Source organism: Tachyglossus aculeatus, chromosome 12, assembly GCF_015852505.1.
Source record: "Tachyglossus aculeatus isolate mTacAcu1 chromosome 12, mTacAcu1.pri, whole genome shotgun sequence".
NCBI classification, from domain to species: Eukaryota; Metazoa; Chordata; class Mammalia; order Monotremata; family Tachyglossidae; genus Tachyglossus; species Tachyglossus aculeatus.
In genome coordinates this window covers 38,520,641-38,544,977 of record NC_052077.1, presented here as the reverse complement: position 1 = coordinate 38,544,977, position 24,337 = coordinate 38,520,641, and the positions used below count along the sequence as shown (strand labels likewise).

General features: G+C 47.3%; 2 protein-coding genes across 3 annotated transcripts in view; one reads left to right on the top strand and one right to left on the bottom strand.

Moving 5' to 3' along the window:
• The first annotated feature begins 5,414 nt into the window (after positions 1–5,414).
• SPATA4 (spermatogenesis associated 4) lies at positions 5,415–16,120 on the top strand. Its single transcript, XM_038755061.1, has 6 exons — positions 5,415–5,653; positions 9,826–9,955; positions 11,557–11,675; positions 11,764–11,984; positions 14,141–14,260; positions 15,867–16,120. Exons 1-6 carry the CDS (start codon positions 5,415–5,417, stop codon positions 16,046–16,048), a joined length of 1,011 nt encoding a protein of 336 aa, XP_038610989.1. The 3' UTR covers positions 16,049–16,120.
• Positions 16,121–19,022: 2,902 nt separating this feature from the next.
• Positions 19,023–24,337, bottom strand: part of WDR17 (WD repeat domain 17) — a 113,381-nt gene continuing 108,066 nt past the window's right edge. For both annotated transcript variants that reach the window (XM_038755275.1, XM_038755274.1), the window contains exons 27-29: positions 24,193–24,291; positions 21,520–21,706; positions 19,023–19,721 (exon numbers count right to left, since the gene is read on the bottom strand). In XM_038755275.1, the coding sequence (XP_038611203.1) occupies positions 19,602–19,721; positions 21,520–21,706; positions 24,193–24,291 (406 nt within the window). In that variant the 3' untranslated portion in view covers positions 19,023–19,601. The remainder of the gene's footprint in view (positions 19,722–21,519; positions 21,707–24,192; positions 24,292–24,337) is intronic.

Here is a 24,337-nt window from a genome sequence, read left to right as displayed (position 1 = left end):
TCAAACCATTGCCCGCTGTCTCTCTCCAACACCAATCCTGGCTCCGCCAGCTGTCAGCTATGTGACTTTGGGCAAGTCGCTTCACTTCTCTTTGCCTCAGTTACCTCATCTGTAAAATGGGGATTAAAACTGTGAGCCCCCCATGGGACAACCTGATCACCTTGTAATCTCCCCAGTGATTAGAACAGTGCTTTGCACATAGTAAGCGCTTAACAAATACCATCATCATCATCATCATCATCAACACCCACCGCATATAAATGTTCAAATCTAGAAAAAAACAAAGAACCAGGGCAAATTCACACTGCAACTTGATAACTCTGGCCTCGACTCAGGGTTATAGGCTGTGTCCTCTCACGTATCAGGAAGCAGGCAAATGGTGATAAATTAAAAATAAACAGGGCACAATGCAGACACAGCTACAGAAGACACATGCCCGTGGAATGACAAAATGCAGTCACCCGGCTATATAAATAAATCTTGATAATTAAACTGTGAGAGAATCACTTGTTTTTTTTTAATATAAACTGTCAGCACAGTGTGTTATGATGGAATTAAAAGGACCTCATTCCGGACAACTGCAGCAGGTTCGTTTTTTCTCCCTTCCCCAGATCCAGGCCCAGCTCTCAGCACAAGGACCCAAGAAGGCTAAAATGCCAACTAGATGTTTTTTATAAATCGTATCCGTTAAGCACATACTATGTGCCAGGCACTGTACTAAGCGCTGGGGTAGATACAAGCCAACCAAACTGGACACAGTCCATGTCCCACGTGGGGCTCCCACTCTTAATCCCCACTTTCCCGATGAGGTAACGGAGGCCCAGAGAAGCGGAGCACCTTGCCCAAGGACACAAGGCAGATCCGAGGTGGAGCTGGGATTCAAACCCAGGTTCCCCGACTCCCAGCCTCATTCATTCATTCATTCATTCATTCAATCGTATTTATTGAGCACTTACTGTTTGCAGAGCACTGTACTAAGCACTTGGGAAGTACAAGTTGGCAACATCTAGAGACGGTCCCTATCCAACAGCGGGCTCACGGTCTAGAAGGGGGAGACACAGAACAAAAGAAAACATATTAACAAAATAAAATAAATAGAATAAATATGTACAAATAAAATAAATAAATAGAGAATAAAATAAATAAATAGAGAATAAAATAAATAGAGAAGCACTTACTACGTGCAAAGCACTGTTCTAAGCGCTGCGGGGATACAAGGTCATCAGATTGTCTCACGTGGGGCTCACACAGTCTTAATCCCCATTTTACAGATGAGGGAACTGAGGCACAGAGAAATTAAGTGACCTGCCTAAAGTCACACAGCTGCCAATCGGCAGAGCTGGGATTTGAATCCATGACCTCTGACTCCAAAGCCCGGGCTCTTTCCACTGAGCCACGCTGCCATATCATAAACCCTCTTTGCCCCTAACCTGGCAGTTTACACCATTTTTTTGCCCCCAGTAGCAATGCTTATCTCACAACACTTATGTACCTATCTTGAAATTATACATTACTTCCTTATTCATTCATTCATTCAGTCGCATTGATTGAGCGCTTACTGTGTGCAGAGCACTGTACTAAGCGCTTGGGAAGTACAAGTTAGCAACATAACTTGTAACACAACATAACTTATTCGTATTAATGTATGTCTCCCCCTCTTGACTAAGCTCGTCCTCCCTAAGACACACTGTCACCTGTTCTAAATAAAGACACAGGTGGGAAATAGTCAAGATTTGCTTCCAAGTCATGCCCCCGATGTCCAAGATGGGCCACCAAGGTGTGTGAAGATTGAGGAGTTTCTCCGATGATCAGACATAGAGCTGACTACCAGCTCAGATGAAGATTGTGGGGTGGGGGCAGAATCATGAGATTGGAGTGAAAGGAGGGGTCCCGAAGGGGAAATAATAATAATAATAATAATAATAATAATAATAATAATAATAATAATAATAATAATAATAGCATTTGTTTAGTGCTTACGATGTGCAAAGCACTGTTCTAAGTGCTGGGCATGATACAAGGTGATCAAGTTGTCCCACGTGGGGCTCACAGTCTTCATCCCCATTTTGCAGATGAAGGAACTGAGGCTTACAGAAGTTAAGTGACTTGCCCAAGGTCACGCAGCAGACATGTGGCAGGAAAAATAGACTGGGGCTGAGGCTGAGAGCGGATATCTACAGGCGCTAGGAATTTCCGTACAGGAGGACATGGGAATCCAAGCCTATTTTGGAAATACCCAGCAGGGCAGACCGTGGTGCCAATGAGGAGGGCTTGCCCTGCCTGCCGGGGAGAGATCCCCGGAGCCGGGCATTCGAAATCTGTGGCTCCGTCCCCACCATCGGGAGATGAAGAAGAGCTCAGTAGGGCTCTGGAATTTCGCTCCACAGCCCGGCAGACAGTTGCCACACCTAGATCTAGTCCCCAGGATGGTAGGTAGTCAGTCAGTCCTATTTATTGAGCACTTTCTGTGTGCAGAGCACTGTACTAAGCCCTTGAGAGGGGAAAATAGAACAACATAACAGACACTTTCCCTGCCCACAATGTGCTTACAGTCTAAGGGGATGCCTTCTCTACTTCCTCTATTTTCAAAAGACAGGGTAGACTAGGGAGATTGTAAGCTCCTGGTGGGCAGGGGTTGTGTATAGCAATGGACTCCACTGGACTTTCATTCATTCATTCATTCAGTCAGTCGTATTTATTGAGCGCTTCCTATGTGCAAAGCACTATACTAAGCACTTGGGAGAGTACAATATAACAAGAAACAGATGCATTCCCTGCCCACAGTGAGCTCACCATCTGGGGGGGGGGGGGAGGGACAGACATTAATATTCAATTAATAAAGAAACAAATAAATAGCAGATGATATATACATAAGTGCCGTGGGGCTGGGACGGGGAGATGAATGGAGGGAGCTAGTCAGGGTGATGCAGAAAGTGGTGGAAGAAGAGGAGAGGAGGGCCTAGAGAGGTCTGTGGGGAGAGAGAATTGGCTCAGCATCTCTCCGCCCCCACCAACCCTCGGTTTTGTTTTTTCGGCCGTGAGTCGATGAGGTTGAGACTAGATTTAGTTGAGAAGCCATGTGGCCTAATGGATAGAGCACGCGCCGTGGGGGAAAAACATGATGGGACAGGACAAATTGGATCAGGGTTTAAGTTTAGGGTGGGAGAACATCTTTAAATATCTGCCATCTTTCCTCCTCATATGGGTCCATTCTCTGGGTTTTGTAGGAGAACGTAGGGGGAGAAAGGGAAATAATGGGCTATGTATGCTGTTAATCAGCCTTCATAATAACATTAAAGAACTTGCCAGCTTCCAAGTGCTGGGTAAAGATAAATACTGATTACGGGACTGGTTAAGCGCTTGCTATGGGTCAAGCATGGTTCTAACTGCTGGAGCAGATATAGGATAATTTGATCGGACAGAATCGCCGTCCCTCAGGCTGACAGTCTAAATATTGCATCCCCATTTTACAGATCAGGAAACTGAGGCTCAGAGTTGAGGAACTTGCCCAAGGTCTCACAGCAGGCAAGTGGCAGGGTCAGGGTTAGAACCCAGGTCCCCCGTCTCCCAGGCCTGTGTTTTTTCCATTAGGCCCCGCTGCTCCTCAAAGAAGCAGTATGGCTCAGTGGAAACAGCTTGGACTTTGGCGTCAGAGTTCATGGGTTCAGATTCCTGCTCCACCAATTGTCTTTTGTGTGACTTTGGGCAAGTCACTCAACTTCTCTGTGCCTCAGTCACCTTATCTGTAAAATAGGGATTAAGACAGTGAGCCCCCCATTGGGCAACCTCATCACCTTGTAACCTCCCTAGTGCTTAGAACAGTGTTTTACACATAGTAAGTGCTTAATAAATGCCATCATTACTATTATTATCATTAAAGATGTTCATCTCTGACGCGGTCCCAAGTGGGGCTCAAAATCCATGTCTTGGAGGTGAAGAAACTGAGGCACAGGGTGGTTAAGCTGATTGCCCAAGGTCACAGAGCAGGACAGAAATACAGCCCGGACTAGAACCCAAGGCTACCTTCCTCCACTTCCATACTCTTTCCATGAGGCCCCGAAGAAACCTCGAACGATGTACCACAGATGGAGGCCGCAGCCAGAACCGCCCCAGTCCCGGTTCGTATGATCGGCTCCAGAATCCTCAGAGTCTCCCAGTGAGTTAAGGTGATGGACCCTGACGGTGACGGGGCTGCCTCTGTCCGTGACCCACACGGGGACTTGCCCTTTTCAAATGGTTGGGCCCAGTCGGTGGACGGAGAATGAGAGAGACCTCAGAGGGGAAGGTAAATTGGGAAGAGGGATGGGGAGGACCGAGGGGAAGAGAAAGAGAGAGGAGGGGTGGGAAGAAGAAAGGGGAAGAGGAATGGAAGAGGGATGGAAGAGAGATGGGGTGCCAGGGGAAAAGAAAGAGGGAGGAACTCTGAGGAGAAGAGGGGGGAAGACAAAGAGGGAGAAGGGATGGGAGCACAGAGGGGAAGAGAAAGGGGAGGAGTGGGGAGGAGGGGGAAGAAAAGAAGGGAGGAAGGATGGGGAGGGCAAGGGGAAAAAAGAGGAAGGGTGGGAAGGAGAAAGGGGAAGAGGAATGGGAAGGGCGGGGGAAGAGAAAGAGGGAGGAATGTTGGGGAGAAGGGAGGAGGAGAGAAAGGGGAGGAGGAGGGGGGAGAGGCGGAAAAAAAGGTCGGAGGAAGGATGGGAAGGACAGAGAGGAAGAGAAAGAAGGAGGAGAGATGAAGAGGAAAAGGGGGAAGAGGGATGGGGAGGACAGGGGAAGAGAAAGAGGGAGGAATGGTGGGAGAAGGGAGGGAAGAAAAGGAGGGAGGAAGGATGGGGAGGACAGAAGGAAAGAAAAAGGGGAGGAGGGATGGAGAGCAGAGGGGGATGAGAAAAGGGAGGAAAGATGGGGAGGGCAGAGGGGAAGAGGAAGGGGAGGAGGGATGAGGGATGGGGAGGATAGAGGGAGAGGGAATAAGAGAGGAGGGATGGGGAGGAGGGATGGGAAGAGGGATGGAGAGGATGGAGGGGCAGAGAAAGAAGGAGGAAGGACGGAGAGCAGGGGGAAGAAAAAGAGGGCAGAGGGATGGGGAGGACAGAGGGGAAGGGAAAGAGAGAGGAGGGATGGGGCGAGGGATGGATAGGCTGGAGGGGCAGAGAAAGAGGGAAGAAGGACGGGGAGCAGGGGGAAGAAAAGGGGAGGATGGATGGGGAGGAGAGGGGAAGGGAAAGAGGGAAGAGGGATGGGGAGGAGAGAGGGGAGGAGGGACGGGAAGAGGGATGGAGAGGCTGGAGGAGCAGAGAAAGGGGGAGGCGGGAGGGAGCCGGCGGTGCGCGCGCGCGCCTGCGCTTTGGCTGCCCGCCCTCCCTCCCTCCCTCCCTCCCTCCTCCGGCGGCGGAGGTTGTGGTCCTCCCGTTGCCATGGAGACCAAGGATGCCGCCGGGCTCCCGTCCCCGCCTTCCTCCGCTCCTCGTCCTCCTCCGGCTCGTCCCCCTCCTCCTCCTCCGGGGTCCGGGGGCGGGTCCGGGAAGCCCCCCGCTGCGGGGGGCGCGGGCCCCCGGAGGTACCCGCGGGGGCCCCGGAGGAGCCCCCTGGCCCGGCCCGTGCTGCGCTGGCTGCAGGGCCTCCAGCTCAGCTTCTGCCCGAGGCACGTGCACAGGTCGGTCAGCCTGCCCACCCGGATGACGATAGGCGCTTACCACGCCCCAAACACTGCTCCAAGCGCTGGGGGAGAGTCAAGGTCCCACCTGGGGCTCCCCGTCTTCATCCCCATTTTACAGATGAGGGAACTGAGGCCCAGAGAATAATCATAACCATAATCATTCCCTCACTCATTTATTCCATCGTATTTCTTCAGCGCTTACAGTGTGCAGAGCTCTGTACTAAGCGCTTGGGAAGTACAAGTTGGCGACAGAAGTATACTATGTTAATAATAATAATTAAATAATAATTATAGTTATTAATATCATTATGTCTACATGTTTTGTTTTGTAGTCCTTCTCCCCCTTCTAGACTGTGAGCCCGTTGTTGGGTAGGGACCGTCTCTCTATGTTTCCGACTTGTACTTCCCATGCGCTTAGTACAGTGCTCTGCACACAGTGAGCGCTCAATAAAGACGATTGAATGAATGAATGAATACTACTACTAATAATAACGATAATTTTGATATGGACAACCTGACTACCTTAAATCTACCCCAGCGCTTAAAACAGTGAGCCCATTGTTGTGTAGAGATTGCGTCCATCTGTTGCCGAATTGTACTTTCCAAGCGCTTAGTACAGTGCTCTGCTCACAGTAAGCGCTCAATAATAATAATGATGATGGCACTTGTTAAGCGCTTACTACGTGCGAAGCACTGTTCTAAGCGCTGCTCCATCAATACGATTGAATGAACGAACAATGCTTGGCACATAGTAAGCGCTTAGCAAATACCATCATTATCAAGCACTTTGTACAGCGCTCTGCACATAGTAAGCGCTCAGTAAATATGACTGAATGGATTTGTTGAGCGCTTACTATGTCCCAGTCACGCTACTAAGTGCTGGGGTAGATACGAGCAAACAGGTGGTCCCACGTGGGGCTCACAGTCTTCATCCCCATTTTACAGATGAGGGAACTGAGGCACACCGTGAGCCCGCTGTTGGGTAGGGACCGTCTCTATATGTTGCCAACTTGTACTTCCCAAGCGCTTAGTACAGTGTTCTGCACCTAGTAAGTGCTCAATAAATACGATTGAATGAATGAATAAAAATAATAATTACGGTATTTGTTAAGCATTTACTATGTGCCAGGCACTGTTCTAAGCACTGGGGTAGAAGCAGCGTGGCGTAGTGGAAAGATCACGGGCTTGGAAGTCAAAGGTCGTGGGTTCTAATCCCGGCTCTGACCCCGACCAGCTGTGTGACTTTGGACAAGTCACCTGACTTCTCTGTGCCTCAGAGAAGCATCATTATTATTATTATTATTATACAAAATAGTTCATTCATTCATTCAATCGTATTTATTGAGTGCTTACCGTGTGCAGAGCACTGTAGTAAGCGCTTGGGAAGTACAAGTCGGCAACATATAGAGACGGAGAAGCAGCCTGGCTCAGTGGAAAGAGCCCGGGCTCTGGAATCAGAGGTCATAGGTTCAAATCCCGGCTCCTCCAATTGTCAGCTGTGTGACTATGGGCAAGTCACTTCACTTCTCTGGGCCTCAGTTACCTCATCTGTAAAATGGGGATTAAGACTGTGAGCCCCCTGGGGAACAACCTGATCACCTTGTAACCTCCCCAGCGCTTAGAACAGTGCTTTGCACATAGTAAGCGCTTAATAAATGCCATCAAAAAAAAAAATGGGCTCACAGTCTAGAAGGACTAGTTGGGTTGGACTAAGGCCCTGTCCCACACAGGTCTCACGATCTTAATCCCCATTTTAAAGATGAGGGAACTGAGGCCCAGAGAAGTGACGTGACTTGCCCAAGGTCACACAGCAGACAAGTGGCAGAGCCGGGACGAGAACCCACATCCTCCGACTCCCAAGCCCAGGCTCTCGCCACTAGGCCACACTGCTTCTAACACCCCAGGACCACGGGCCGCCCCCCTACCCCCCCAAACCTCTAGTGGCTCAACGGAAAGAGCCCGGGCTTTGGAGTCAGAGGTCACGGGTTCAAATCCCGGCTCCACCCGTTGTCAGCTGTGTGACTTTGGGCAAATCACTTCACTTCTCTGTGCCTCAGTTACCTCATTAGTAAAATGGGGATTAAGACTGTGAGCCCCACGTGGGACAACCTGATCACCTTATATCTTCCCCAGCTGCTTTAAACATAGTAAGCGCTTAACAGATCTTCTTCTTCTTCTTCTTCTTCTTCTTCTTCTTCTTCTTCTTCTTCTTCTTCTTCTTCTTCTTCTTTTCTTCTTCTTCTTCTTCTTCTTCTTCTTTTCTTCTTCTTCTTCTTTTCTTCTTCTTCTTCTTCTTCTTCTTCTTCTTCTTCTTCTTCTTCTTCTTCTTCTTCCCGAGTGCTTAGTACAGTGCTCTGCACACTCTAAGCACTCAATAAATACGATTGAATGAATGAATTGGTGGAGCCGGAATTTGAACCCCTGACCTCTGACTCCAAAGCCAGTGCTCTTTCCACTGAGCCACACTGCTTCTCCATTAATAAATAATGATAATAATAATAATAATAATAATAATAATAATAATAATAATAATAATAATATTGTGGTATTTGTGAAGCGCTAAGTGCCAGGCTCCATCCTAAGTCCTGGAGTGGATCCAAGCAAATCGGATCCCTGTCCCACGTGGGGCTCACAGTCTCAATCGCCATTTTACAGATGAGGAAACTGAGGCAAAGAGACCTCTCCTCCTTGCCCACCTCCACCTTTTCCCCCTTCACAACCCTGCCCATCTCCATCTACTTATTCTGATGGTTTTGACACCTGTCTACATGTTTTGTTCTGTCTGTCTCCCCCTTCTAGACTGTGAGCCCGTTGTTGGGTAGGCACCGTCTCTGTATGTTGCAGACTCGTACTTCCCAAGTGCTTAGTACAGTGCTCTGCACACAGCAAGCGCTCAATAAATACGATTGAATGAATGAATTCCCCTTTCCGGCTCTCTGCCCCATCCCTAGCCCCGCCCTTTCCCTTAACTCTCTCCCCCTTCCCTCCCCCAGCCCCTGTCCCTCCCTTTTCCAGGCCCAGGACCTACCAGTAATAATAATAAAAATGATGGCATTTGTTAAGCGCTTACTCTGTGCCAGGAACTGTACTAAGCACTGGAGTGGATCCAAGCAAATCAGGTTGGACACGGTTCCTATCCCACGTGGGGCTCACGGTCTCGGTCCATTTTCCAGATGAGGTAACCGAGGCACAGAGTAGCAAAGCATCTTGCCCAAGGCCACACAGCAGACAAGTTCATCATCATCATCAATCGTATTTATTGAGCGCTTACTGTGTGCAGACCACTGTACTAAGCACTTGGGAAGTACAAGTTACATAGAGACGGTCCCTACCCAACAGTGGGCTCACAGTCTAGAAAGTGGGCTCACAGACAAGTGGAGGAGGTGGGATTAGAACCCATGACCTTCTGATTCCCAGGCCCGGGAATTATCCCCTAAACCATTCTGCTTCTCTAAGGACTACTGTCCTTCTCTCTCTTACAGCCCTTTCTCTTCTCTGGCCCTACCATCTCATCCTAAGCCCCAAGACACACGTCAGGGTACATACCATGGCACACACCAAGTCTGTCCTTTCTGGTTTGGCTCTCCAAATTTGTCCACAGCAAGTGGCTCCCATTTTGCTCTTCTGCCATGTCAACTGTGGACTAACAGTTCATTCATTCATTCAATCGTATTTATTGAGCACTTACTGTGTGCAGAACACTGTACCAAGCGCTTGGGAAGTACAATTCAGCAACGTATAGAGATGGTCCCTGCCTAACAACGGGCTCACAGTCTAGAAGGGGTGACGGACAACAAACCGAAACATGAATAAAGGGAGAAAATCAGTGAGTCGCAGAAGAGAGTGTGAAAAGCAGAAATGAGGACTTAGTGGAGGAGTCGTGCCTTCAAAAAGGCTTTGAAGGTGTGTTGACTATACACTTGGATCTGTGACTGTTGGAAATTTGATATTTGCCCAACCCTCAACCCCACAGGACTTATGTACATTAGCTATAAATAATAATTATAAATTATTTACATTAATGCCTGTCCCCCTCTAGACTATAAGCTTGTTGTGGGCAGGAAATGTGTCTATCAACTCAGTTATGCTGCACTCTCTCCGAAGCATTTAGTACAGTGCTCAATGAATACCACTGAACAGTTGCTTTATCTCCATACGTTACCATTCAGGGACTTTTCCAATGGCTTTCTGATCGCGGAAATATTAAATTTCTATTACCCGGAAGACCTCAGGATGAGTGGCTTTGAAAACGGGACCTCTTTACAGATCAAACTGTCCAACTGGGCCCAGCTGGAGAAGGTAAGCAATGGGTCCTTTGATCAATCAATCAGTCAGTGGTATTTCTTCAGAAATACAACATGTTGCTAGAGAAGCAGCGTGGCTCAGTGGAAAGAGCCCAGGCTTGGGAGTCAGAGGATGTGGGTTCTAATCCCGACTCCGCCACTTCTTTGCTGGGTGACCTCGGGCAAGCCACTTCACTTCTCTGTGCCTCAGTTACCTCATCTGTAAAATGAGGATTAAGACTGTAAGCCCCACGTGGAACAACCTGATTAGCTTGTTGGAACAGGGCTCGTCACATAGTAAGTGCTTAACAAATACCATAATTACTATTATTTCTTGAGCACTTACTAAATTCAGAGCCATGCGCTTGGGAGAGTACAGTACGAGGGAATTAGCGGACAAATTCCCTGCCATCGGTTACAAGTTCTCGGCCCTCTGCATTTGACTTTGCGTTTCTATTTGTTTGGGCCCCCTGGGTCAGGGATGAACAGTCAGGAATGGGGAGATGGGCAACCGTCGGGAAACTCTGTCCCCCGAGCGTCTTTGGAATAATAATAATAATAATAATAATAATAATAATAATAATAATAATAATAATGGTATTTGTCAAGTGCTTACTATGTGCAAAGCATTCATTCATTCAATCATATTTATTGAGCACTTACTGTGTGCAGAGCACTGTACTGAGCGCTTGGGAAGTACAAACTGGCAACATATAGAGACGGTCCCTACCCAACAAGGGGCTCACAGTCTAGAAGAGGGAGACAGACAACAAAACAAAACATGTGAACAGGTGTCAAGTCATCAGAATAAACAGAAGTAAAGCCAGATGCACATCATTAACAAAATAAAATAAATAGAATAGTAAATAGGTACAAGTAAAATAAATAGAGTAATAAATCTTTACAAACATATATACAGGTGCTGTGGGGAAGGGAAGGAAGGAGGGAGAAGGGGATGGGGAGGGAGAGAGGAAGGAGGGGGCACTGTTCTAAGTGCTGGGAAAGATAGAAGGTGATCAGGTTGTCCCACAGTCTTAATCCCCATTTTACAGATGAGGGAATTGAGGCCCAGAGAAGTTAAGTGACTTGCCCAAAGTCACACAGCTGAGAAGCGGCGGAGCCGGGATTTGAACCCATGACCTCTGACTCTCAGGCCTGGGCTCTTTCCACTGAGCCACGCTGCTTCTACTGTCCAGAGGAAACTGAGGCAAAGAGACCTCTCCTACTTGCCCAGGGGACGAGGTGAATGACCCTTTCCTGCCTTCGGCTTTTAATCTCTCGGCCCCGTGTCTTTCTATGTGCTTGGAGCCTCTGGGTCATGGAGAAACAGTCTGGAGTTGGGAAGTCGGGTCCCCCCGGGAAACCTTGCCCCCGGAGGGTCTCTGGGACCCCCCCAAAATGGTCCAAGAAATGGGGCGGGGGAGGAGGGAGAAGGAGGGCACGTTTGGGTTCCAGCATGGAGGCAGCAGGGAGGACAGGCCATGCCTTGTCCGTGACCCCTGGGACCCGAGCTTCCAAGACCGCTCACTGAGAGCTTTCCGTACCGAGGAAACCAACTCACGGAAAACCGCTCAAGAACGAAACTCGTTTAATGATCTCAGACGTTTCTCTCTGAAGTTTTTGGCAAGAAAACGCCTGAAACTCTCCAAAGAGCTCATCGACGGGACCCTCCACTGTAAACCGGGAGCGTCGGAAATCCTGATCCAGGACGTCTACACCCTGCTCACCAGCAAGAGGTGAGTTGTCTTTGGGGAGAATTCCCTCCAGCTCAGCTCCCTTCTCCAAGGTCCGTCCATCACCCCTCTTTTGCGGATCGGTTCCCAGAATCAAAACTCTGCAGGAAGACGAAGCGGACTTCACGGACCGGGCTTACCAGATGACGTTACCGCCAGTGGCCCAGGCTACAGCCTCAAAAGCCATCAAGAACAACATTAAATGGACCGAACTGCTAACCAATCCTAGCATGAGTGTCATCGCTCAGAAAACCAACGCCATTCTTAGTATGCACATGCTCCACAGGCAATTGGACAGAGAGCAGAATCCAAGTAAGTTTTTGATTTGGGGCCTGGAAGTAGTTTATCATCATCATCAATCGTATTTATTGAGCGCTTACTATGTGCAGAGCACTGTACTAAGCGCTTGGGAAGTACAAATTGGCAACATATAGAGACAGTCCCTACCCAACAGTGGGCTCACAGACAGCTGATCGGGCAAACTCAGCACCCAGTAAGCGCTCGATAAATCCTACTGACTGATGACGATGATGGCATTTGTTAAGCGTTTACTATGTGCAAAGCACTGTTCTAAGCGCTGAGTGAGCGCGTTGTTCAAATTCACGGGACGTACGGTAAAGTGGTTAAGGTTGTTTGGCGAGGGAGGTGGGTTGTGTGTAGGGAAACGGTTACGCTGGTCTCGGCTAAGTTGTGAGTTCGTTGTGGGCAGGCAATCTGTTGTACTGGACTACTGAGAGCTCACCTCCTCCAGGAGACCTTCCCAGACTGAGCCCCCATTTTCCTCTCCTCCTCCCCCTCGCCCCCGACCCATCCTCCTTCTCTTCCCCACAGCCCTGGAATATATGTTTGTACAGATTTATTACTCCATTTTACTTGTGCATATTTACTATTCTATTTATTTTGTTAATGATGTGCAATCCCGGCTCCACCAACTGTCAGCTGTGTGGCTTTGGGCAAGTCACTTCACTTCTCTGGGCCTCAGTTCCCTCATCTGTAAAATGGGGATTAAGATTGTGAGCCCCTCGTGGGACAACCTGATCACCTTGTACCCTCCACAGCGCTTAGAACAGTGCTTTGCACATAGTAAGCGCTAAAAATAAATGCCATTATTACTATTATTATTTGCTCTGCACACAAAGTGCTCAGTAAATACCGTTGATCGATTGCCACCCACAAAGCGCCATCTTTGTGGTAGACGCCACCTGATTAAAGATCTAGAGACCGGACTCTATTCCGGAGCCTGTGAGCAGGTTTGCTCAGTGGGTTTTGGGTCATCGCATAACCTCAAGGCTTCCTTTCATCCCCCCAGGAAGGTGTGACTGGGGGGAGGAGCACGGGACTGGGGGCCAGGACTCAATCAATCAATCAATCAATCATATTTATTGAGCGCTTACTGTGTGCAGAGCACTGTACTAAGCACTTGGGAAGTACAAGTTGGCAACATATAGGGACAGTCCCTACCCAACAGTGGGCTCACAGTCTAAAAGGGGGAGACAGAGAACAAAACCAAACATACTAACAAAATAAAATAAATAGAATAGATATGTACAAGTAAAATAAATAAATAAATAAATAAATAGAGTAATAAATATGTACAAACATATATACATATATACAGGTGCTGTGGGGAAGGGAAGGAGGTAAAATCTAATTCCAGCTCTGCCAATAGCTGAGGCTGGGTGACCTTGGGTAAGTCCCTTAACTTCTCTGGGCTTCAGTTTCCTCACCTGTAAAATGGGGGTAAGAGACCTGTTCTCCTTCCTTCTTAGGCCGGGAGCCCCAGGTATAGCAGGGACTGTATCCGGTCTGATTGTATTATATTTCTTCCAGTGCTTAGCACAAAGTAAGTGCTTAATAATGGTGATCAATCAATCGTATCTATTGAGTGCTTACTGTGTGCAGAGCACTGTACTAAGCGCTTGGGAAGTCTTTCTTCTTATTATTATCATTATTATTCTTGGTGGGGGGTGGACGGGGGTAATGAAACAATCCCCTCTCCTCCATCTTGACGGGGAAGAACATTTTTCTTCCTCCCCTCTCCTCCATCTTCAGGTAGAGAACAGAGAGACGGGAAGGTCCAGAATAATAATGATGACAGGGGTATTTGGTAAGCACTTACTCCGCATTAAGCACTGGGTTTGATACAGGATAATCAGGTCAGACACAATCCCTGACCCTTACTGGACTCACCTTCTAAGTAGGAGGGAGAACGGGTATTGAATCCCCATTCTACAGATGAGGAAAATGAGGCATAGAGAAGTCAAGGGACCGGACCAAGGTCACACAGCAGAAAAGCGACAGAGCTGGGATTAGAGCTCAGGTCCTCAGACCCCCAGGCCCGGGCTCTTTCCCCTAGGCTGCACCGATAGAAAAATTAAACAAAAATCTCCAGCTCGTTCGCTTCAGTCTCATCTCGAAAGTACCGACTGGGAGCGATCTAAATAAACTGCACTTTGTCCTTTGCAAAGAGCGATACGACATGAAGCCTACCTTGGGAGAACTGGCCGTCCGTCACGCCCCCGCGCAGTCCGAGACGTACATCGACAAAGACGTCAACGTCCCCAGGAAAAAATGTGCTCCGGCACCAAGTAAGCCTTCGTCCCACTCTTCTGCTCCAATGGGGGCTTGACTTGGTTTTGTATTTGCTGTTTTAGACGTTGAAAACTTCGTAGTGTACCTCAAACCTCTACGGTTCACTGCCATCAATTAAGGGATCTTGGGCAAGTCATTTAACTTCTCCGTGCCTCAGTTCCCTCATTTATAAGATGGGGATGAAGACTGCGAGCCCCAAGTAGGACTGGGACTGCGTCCAACCCAATTACCTTGTATAATATTAATAATAATAATGATAATTACGGTATTTATGGTAATACCCTATGGTAATTATGGAGAAGCCGCGTGGCTCAGTGGAAAGATGACGGACTTTGGAGTCAGAGGTTCAAATCCCGGCTCCGCCCATTGTCAGCTGTGTGACTTTGGGCAAGTCACTTCTCTGGGCCTCAGTTACCTCATCTGTAAAATGGGGATTAAGACTGTGAGCCCCCCGTGGGGCAACCTGATCACTTTGTAACCTCCCCAGCGCCTCGAACGGTGCTTGGCACATAGTAAGCGATTAATAAATGCCATTATTATTATTATTATTTGTTTAGTACTTACTATGCGTCAAGCACTGTTCTAAGCATCGGGGTAGATACAGAGTAGTCAAATTGGGGCTCAGTTTTAATCCCCATTTTACAGATGAGGTAACTGAGGCACAGAGAAGTTAAGTGGCTTGTCCAAGGTCATACAGCGCACAAGTGACAGGGCCAGGATTAGAGCCGATGACCTTCTCTATCCCCTATGCCATTCTGCTCTACCCCAGGGCTTAGTACAGTGCCTGGCACATAATTAGCGCTTAACAAATACCACTATTGTTATTACTAGTAGGAGTCGTAGTATTATCATCATGTGAACAATTATTATTATTATTATTATTTGCTCTGCACACAATAAGTGCTCAGTAAATATCGTTGATCGATTGCCACCCACAAAGTGCCAACTTCGTGGTAGACACCACCTGATTAAAGATCTAGAGACCGGACTCTATTCCGGAGCCTATGAGCAGATTTATGCCTTTAGGTCCATATCTATTAATCTCTAATTGCTCTCTCTCCCTCTAGACTGTAACCTTGTTTGGGCTAGGAACATCATCAATCGTATTTATTGAGCGCTTACTGTGTGCAGAGCACTGTACATGCCTACTAACTCTGTTGTACAGTGTGGGATTGTACTCTTGCAACCACTTAGTACAATGCAAATGCTCAATAAATGTGTTTGAGGAGGCAGCTGAGGGACAGGCAGCTGAGAGGGGCATAACATGTCGGCTTTTAATAATAATAATAATAAAATAATAAAATAATAATAATAGTGATATTTGTTAAGTGCTTACTATGTGCCAAGAACTGTTCTAAGCACTCGGGGGGGGATACAAGGTGATCAAGGTTGTCCCACATGGGACTCACAGCCTTAGTCCCCATTTTACAGATGAGGGAACTGAGGGTCAGAGACGTTGTGACTTGCCCAAGGTCACACAGCTGGCAAGTGGAGGAGCCGGGATTCAAACCCATGACCTCTGACTCCCAAGCCCGTGCTCTTTCCACTGAGCCACACTGCTTCTCTAAAAGCCCGCTTTTAACAAATTTGTTACCAATTCAGGCCTCCCGGGAGTCAAAGGCGAAGTGAAGTGCACAGAAATTAAAGTGAAGCAAGCAAAGAGATTTCCGAACCAACAGTTCCCCTGTTTTCCGACCGGAAGTCTGGAAAAGTGGCCCCCGCAGGGAAGCCGAGGAAAAACGTGGGGGGACTTCACGGAAGACGGAGAAAGTTTCTTTCCATAATTTGACCTTATCGAAGAGATGCCAAACAGCCTGGTTTGACTCTGTGGAAGCGTTGGTGGAAAATAAAGCATAAGACATAAGGCAGTGCTCCCATTTGACTCGGGATGGGAGGTGGGATACTGACCGATGGGAAGCGGAAACAGCGCGGGACCGAGTGGATAGAGGCCGGAGTCAGAAGGACCAGGGTTCTAATCCTGCCTCTGCCATTTGTCTGCAGCGTGACCTTGGGCAAGTCATTTGACTTCTCTGTGCCTCATTCTCTATAGAATGGGGATTAAGACCGCGAGCCTCACGTGGGACAGGGACTGCATCCAACCCAATTTGCTCTTATGCACCCCAGCTCTTCGAATGGTCCCCAGCACAAAGTAAGCACTTAACAAATAACACAATTATTATTATTATTATTATTATTATTATTATCATCATTGGAAAGTGCACAGGCCTGAGAGTCAGAAGACTCGTACTCTCATCCCAGTTCCATCACGGGCCTGCTGTGTGACTTTTGGCAAGTCCCTTAGCTCAGTTTCCTCAGCTGTAAAGTGATAATAATAATTACAATTTATACATATATAAATAAAATTATACAATGTTAATGATAAATATTATAAATTAAAATATTACAAATTAAAAATTATAAATTAAAATATTATAAATATAAATATATCAATAATTATATAATTATTTTATATGAATAAAATATATGTGTATGCCGTTTATACATATATAAATAAAATTATATATATATAATTTATATAACAATAATAATGGCATTTATTAAGTGCTTACTATGTGCAAAGCACTGTTGTAAGCGCTGGGGAGGTTACAAAGTGATCAGGTTGTCCCACGGGGGGCTCACAGCCTTAATTCCCATTTTACAGATGAGGTAATTGAGGCACAGAGAAGTGAAGTGACTTGCCCAAAGTCACACAGCTGACAATTGGCGGAGCCGGGATTTGAACCCATGAACTCTGACTCCACAGAGCCACACTGCTTCTCAATTATTATCACTATTATTCCTATAACTGCAATATTTGTTAAACACTTCTGACTCCCAATTAATCAATTAATCAATCAATGGTATTTATTGAGAGTTTACTGTGTGCAGAGCACTGTACTAGGTGCTCTGGAAAGTGCAATACCGCGCTCCCAATACCCCGTTGTTGGGGAGGGATTGTCTTTATCTGTTCCCGAATTGTACTTTCCAAGCGCTTAGTACAGTGCTCTGCACACAGTAAGCGCTCAATAAATACAATTGAATGAATGAATGAATGTTCTTTCCATGAGTCCACCCGCTTTCTCATTAGTTGTAGATTCTTACCAGAAACCAGACAAAAGACCAAACTGCCTTTTATTCATTCATTCATTCATTCAATCATATTTACTGAGCGCTTACTGTGTGCAGAGCACTGTACTAAGCGCTTGGAAAGTACAATTCAGCAATAAAGAGAGACTATCCTTGCCCACGACAGGCTTACAGTCTAGAAGGGGAGGAGACAGACATCAAAACAAGGAAACAGGCATCAATATATATATATATATATATATATATATATATATATATACATATCAAAACAGGGCTCGCATTCTAAGTAGGAGGGAGAACAGGTAACGAATCCCCATTTTACAGATGAGGAAACTGAGGGAACGAGGAGTGAAGCGGCTTGCCCAAGGTCCCAGAGCAAGCGAGCGGGGGAGCTGGGCCTAGAACCCAGAACCTCTGATTCCCAGCCCAGGCTCTTTCCACTAGGCCCGTTGCTTCGCCAAAACCCCTCCACATCCCAGGAAATGAAGAAGCCAGGAGAAGGACACCTAACCTCTCCCCTCCATTTCACAAAAAACTCTTTTTCAATTGCAAATCATTCTGCCTCAAACACACATACACAAACACACACAGCCCCATCCCATTTCTGCACAATTTGTGTCTGTTTATTGTTGCATTGAACTCTACCAAGCACTTAGTACAGTGCATTGCACACAGTCAGTGCTCAATCGTTGTGGGCAGGGAATGTGTCTGTTTATTGTTGGATTGTTCTCTCCCAAGTGGTTAGTACAGTGTTGAATCAATGAATGAGTAATGTGAATGAATGAATGAATGAATGAATGAATGAATTAATTAATTAATTAATTAATTTCTTCTGTGTGTTTGCACCATATCCATTCAAGTCACTTTCTGAAAAGGTGCAGTGACCAGGCTGAAAGCTTGACATTTGTCATCCTGGTAATGACTATTTTTGAGTTGGTCTACACTTGAAAATTACAGAAGAGTGGAAAATTAAAATTCCTCGATTCATTTGGAAGGCCAAACTCGCTAAAATCGGCCTTTTCCTCTCCATCCAAACTGCTCTCTTCTTAATAGCCTTCTCTGCTCTTGGGGGGCCTTGTCACAGGGTCTTTCTCGACTCTCCGCGGACATTTCCCAAAGGGACAGTTTGTAAGTTGAAATAGTGCTTTGATAATCGGCTTACGGCTAAAGAGCTTTACCTATTTTACAATAATTAAAAAGAAACTGAAGGAACAAAGTGCTTTCATTTACATAATTTATTCCAATTATCCTAACAAAAGTGTCATTTGCTTACAAGCATCAACTCAAAAGCGGTGGTTCATAAAAACTAAAATCAGGTTGTCTTAAAAGAGCTAGTCAGACCAGATCGATTTTTTTTTTCACATCCATCTTGACCTGACAAGGGCCTTGAGGGGATCAAACCATTGGACCCACTGAGTTTCACGGGAAGGTTTCCCTTGTCGGGGGCTGTTACCTCATCTTTTCTCATATATACTCTGATAAAATCCACACGTTCCTTAGTCACCTCACATTTAGTCAATGATAAGTACAAGGTTTTTTAAAAAATCATAACTGCGGTATTTGTTAAGCGCTGGGGTGGATACAAGCAAATCGGAGTGGACACACAGTCTCAAATCCCCATTTTCCAGATGAGGTAACTGAGGCCCAGAGAAGTGAAGTGACTTGCCCAAGGTCACACAGCTGGGATGAGAACCCATGACCTTCTGATTCCCAGGCCCGGGCTCTAGCCACTCTGCCCTGCTGTTTCTTAAAAAACACAACTGAAGGTTAAAAGGGATTCATGCACGCAGTTTCCCACACACGGCTTTAATTATTGACCGGTTAGCCCTAAATAATGCATATCTTGAATTTTGGTGTCTCTTAAATAGTACTTCAGATTAAAATATTGAAGCTATGTTGAAAACTTGGGTATGGATCGAAGTTTTAAGGGGCTGTTCGTTTGATGGGCCATCTACTACTGTGTAACTTCATTATATTTTTCCTAATCCCTCCCACACAGTCTTTTCCATTCCATGTCCACCCGCAGCCGTTGAACACATAAAAACGCTGATGTTCTTCCTTTAAATCATTTAAAGACGCTGGTTTATTTGTTAAGTGCCCCTCTTTTTACTTTTCTGTCCCATTTCCACAATGGGAACAACTTGGTCCCTCGGGATTTTCAACCACAGGGTTCAGACGGTACCGACTGTCCGGCTGCTTCTCTCTTCTCGGAAAAAGCATTTCGGGATGGAGAAAGAGGAGGCGGTGCTGTCAGAATGGGTTAAGTCGTATGCCTGTCCCTAAGGGCGAGAACGGATTCACTTTTGCCCACATCAGAGCGTCATTCAGAGAGATCGTTGATTTTCCGTCTTCCAGGAAGAACACCGGACCCTATGTAACGTGAATGGTTGGAGAGGGGATGTTTAGGGGGAAAAGGGAAAGAAATCAGATATCAATTCTATCCTCTGGGGGGAAAAAACACCTGAGAAAACAACACGCATCTTTGGAAGCAATATGGCCTAGCAGGAAGAGCACGAGCCTGAGAGTCGGAGGATCTGGGTTCTAATCCCGCTCTGCCGCTAGTCTGCTGTGTGACCTTGGGAAAGTCATTTTGCTTCTCTTGGCTTTAGTTCCCTCATCTACAAAGTAGGGATTCAATACTTGTTCTTCCTCCTACTTAAGACTGTGAGCCCCATGTGGGTCCTGATTGTTTTGAAGCTACCCCAGTGCTTAGTACAGTGCTTGGCACAGAGTAAGCACTTAACAAATACCACAATTATTATTGTTACGATTACTATTATTATATGCCCTCTTAAAGAAAAATTAAAAATTGGGGGAATTTTTTTTTCCAAAGCCTCTCCACCCCTCATCCACTAACCTAATAAGAATGATAATGGGAGGGATATTTACTGAGCATTTACTAAAACGCTGTTATGAGAGCTAGATAAGCATAAGTAGATTGGGCATATTACGGAGGAGAAACCTGGGACTCAGAGAAGTGAAGGGACTTTCCCAAGGCCACACAGCAGGCGAGTGACAGAGCCAGAGTTAGAACCCAGGTCTCCTGGCTCCACTCTTGTGCTCTTTCCATTAGGACACACTGCTTACCCATCTGTAATAATGATAATAATAATGATTGCATTTGATAAGCGCTTACGATGTGCCAAACACTGTTCTAAGTGCTGGGAGCAGCGTGACCTCTACCAAGACTGAAAGCTGCTTGTGGGCAGAGAATGTGTCTACCAACGTGTCTATTGTACTCTCCCAAGCACTTAGTACAGTGCCCTGCATATAGTAAGTGCTCAATAAATCTGATTAATTGACTGTGTGCGGGGATCGCATCTACCAACTCTGCTGCACTTTCCCAAGCGCTCAGTACATTGTTCTGTATTCAGTAAGCGCTCAGTAAACACCATTGATCGGCTGGTTGATTGAAATGATTACCCAGAGAAATCAGGCCAAGATATTTTGCCGTTTCCTGTAGTTTCCGAGGATGATTTTAGAAGGAAGAGCATACTACAAGGAGTTACCATCCCCATCCGCTTGGCATGAATAGATCACATAGATTTCAGAGGATTTCTTTTCCTCTCTAGAAAATCAGTATCCTTACGCTATTGATGCCTGTCTACTTGGCCGTATGACTTTGGGCAAGTCACTTAACTTCTCTGTGCCCCATCTGTAAAATGGGGATGAAGACTGTGAGCCCCACGTGGGACAAACTGATCACCTTGTAACCTCCCCAGCGCTTAGAAGAGTGCTTTGCACACAGTAAGCGCTTAACAAATACCATCATTGTTATTATTATTATTACTTGTTTTGTTTTCTGCCTCCCCCTTTCTAGACTGTGAGCCCATTGTTGGGTAGGGACTGTTGCCAAACTATACTTTCCAAGCGCTTAGTAGAGCGATCTGCACACAGTAGTTGCTCATTAAATACGACTGAATGAATTGAATGAATGACTGGTTTAACAGAGAACCAGAGCGGTTTACCAGAATGTCCCACGATACTCCGATGAGAATATCCTCTGGGAAAAACACAAAATAGCTGTTCGAGAAGAACTTTTTTCTCTGAGAGGAGAAGCCGGCCTGTTTGTTTAGTCCGATTTATTTTTCTTTTCTAAAGTCGCTTCCCTGCACTAGCAAACCGACGGGGCCGCACGGGGCCGTCTCAAAGCGACCCGAGGCCGTACCTGGATCCGAAGCCCCGTGAGACAAGAGATGTGGACGTCGGAGTGGCTGGGGAGGTTCGATCCGGTCACTTGGTCGGGTCCCAGGATCCCCCCGAGAGGTTCTTCCGTCATTCGACTCCGCAGCGTGGCATAAACCAGCCTCTGGGCCTCAGAAGGAGGCTCGGCCTCTGGGGATTGTTCCGTAGGCCTGCCGGGGGTTGGGAGGGGGATACAAGGCCGCAGATTTTTCGGATCGAGTACGGTGATCCGGTGGCGTGGCGGGGACTGGGCTAGCAGCTCTCCTCGGCTGCGGTGGATCGGTTGTTGCGGAGGCCCGGGCTGAGGGGAATTGGGTCTGGGGTGCCCAGTGAGCCCGACGCCAAGGCCCGGCCACGTTCCCACCCAACCCACAGCGCAGACGCGTCGGATCCAAATGGACCCCGCGCCTGACGGACAGAGGCTCCCTGGTTCCTCAGCAGCCTTCGAGCCAAAACACTCCTGGGAAAACACCTGAATATGCTCTGATTTGGCACTCAAACTTCATCCCCCGGGCCTGGAATGCCCCCAATCCCTCTGCCCATCCGCCAAGCTCGCTCTCTTCCTCCCTTCAAGGCCCTACTGAGAGCTCACCTCCTCCAGGAGGCCTTCCCAGACTGAGCCCCTTCCTTCCTCTCCCCCTCGTCCCCTTCTCCATCACCACATCTTACCTCCTTCCCTTCCCCCCAGCACCTGTATATATGTATATATGTTTGTACATATTTATTACTCTATTTATTTATCTTACTTGTACATATTTATTCTACTTATTTTGTTAGTATGTTTGGCTTTGTTCTCTGTCTCCCCCTTCTAGACTGTGAGCCCACTGTTGGGTAGGGACTGTCTCTATGTGTTGCCGACTTGTACTTCCCAAGCGCTTAGTACAGTGCTCTGCACACAGTAAGCGCTCAATAAATATGATTAACTGATTGACTGATTGTTCTTGGGCAAGGAATCCCCCTGCCCCTAGAAGTCCCAGACAGGGAATGGAAATCCTGGGTTCAGAGGGAGCAAAGACTGAATAGCCAACACCAGGAGCCTCATTCTCTGCTGTGAGGCGGGGGCTACCCAGAGCTCTCCCTCAGTGGCCACCCCTAGGAGCTTCATTCTCAGCCGTGTGGAGGTGGCTACCCAGAAATCTCTCTTTGTGGCCACCACGTCACCAAAACACTGGGGCCCAGCAAAATGATAATAATAATAATGATGGAGATGATAAAAAATAATGATATTGCTTAAGTGCTTACTTTGTGCTAAGCACTGTATTAGCACAATGGACACAAGATAATCAGGTCAGACTCAGTCCCTTTCCCCACGGGGCTCGCAGTCTAAGAGGGAAGGAGAACAGGTAATTGATCCCCATTTTTACAGATGAGGAAACTGAGGCACCGAGCTGTTATGTTACATGCTTCCTTGAGAAGCAGAGTGGCCAAGTGGAGTCAGGAGGACCTGGGTTCTCATCCCGGCTCCACCACCTGTCTGCCGTGTGACTTTGGGTGACTCACTTTGCTTCTCTGTGCCTCAGTTCCTTCGTCTGGAAAATGGGGATTAAGACTCACTTTTGGCTTCAAGGCTGTCCATCCCCTTGCCCCCTCCTACCTCACCTCCCTTCTCTCCTTCTCCAGCCCAGCCCGCACCCTCCGCTCCTCTGCCACTCATCTCCTCACTGGGCCTCATTCTCGCCCATCCCACCATCAACCCCCGGCCCACGTCCTTCCCCGGCCCGGAATGCCCTCCCTCCGCACATCCGCCAAACTAGCTCTCTTCCTCCCTTCAAAGCCCTACTGAGAGCTCACCTCCTCCAGGAGGCCTTCCCACACTCAGCCCCCTCCTTCCTCTCCCCCTCCTCTCCCTCTCTATCCCCCCCGCCTTACCTCCTTCCCCTCCCCACAGCACCTGTATATATGTTTCTACATATTTATTTCTCTATTGATTTTACTTGTACATATTTACTATTCTATTTATTTTATTCTGTTAATATGTTTTGTTTTGTTGTCTGTCTCCCCCTTCCAGACTGTGAGCCCGTTGCTGGGTAGGGACCATCTCTATATGTTGCCAACCTGTACTTCCGAAGCGCTTAGTACAGTTCTCTGCACACAGTAAGCGCTCAATAAATACGATTGAATGAATGATTGTGAGCCTCCTGTGGGACATGGACGGCTTTCAACGTGATTAGCTTGTCTCTACCCCAGGGCTCAGTAGAGTGTCCGGCACGTAGAAAGTGCTTAACAAACACCAAAAAACGGAGGAAACCAACAAGGCCACACAGCAGGCTGGTGGGCTTTCTACTAGAGAAGCAGCGTGGCTCAGTGGAAAGAGCCCGGGCTTTGGAGTCAGAGGTCATGGGTTCAAATCCCGGCTTCACCGATTGTCAGCTGTGTGACTTTGGGCAAGTCGCTTAACTTCTCTGTTCCTCTGTGACCTCATCTGTAAAATGGGGATTAAGACTGTGAACCCCCCCCCCCCCCGCCCCGTGGGACAAGCTGATCACCCTGTAACCTCTCCAGCGCTTAGAACAGTGCTTTGCACATAGTAAGTACTTAATAAATGCTATCATTATTATTATTATTATTATTATTATTATTATTATTATTCCTAGGCCATGCCGCTTCTCTCTGGATCCCAGGCCCCAGGCGGGCTTCGGCCTGATGTGGTACTCACCCGTCTGCCGAAGGAGTGCAGGCCCGCCACGCGTCCAGCTCGACTGAGAGCTTCTCCATGCTCAAAGGCACCGAAACCTCCCGGCGCTTCAAGATCTGGCTGAAAATCAGGGAAGATTCGCACATTTAAAATTGAAATAGCACCC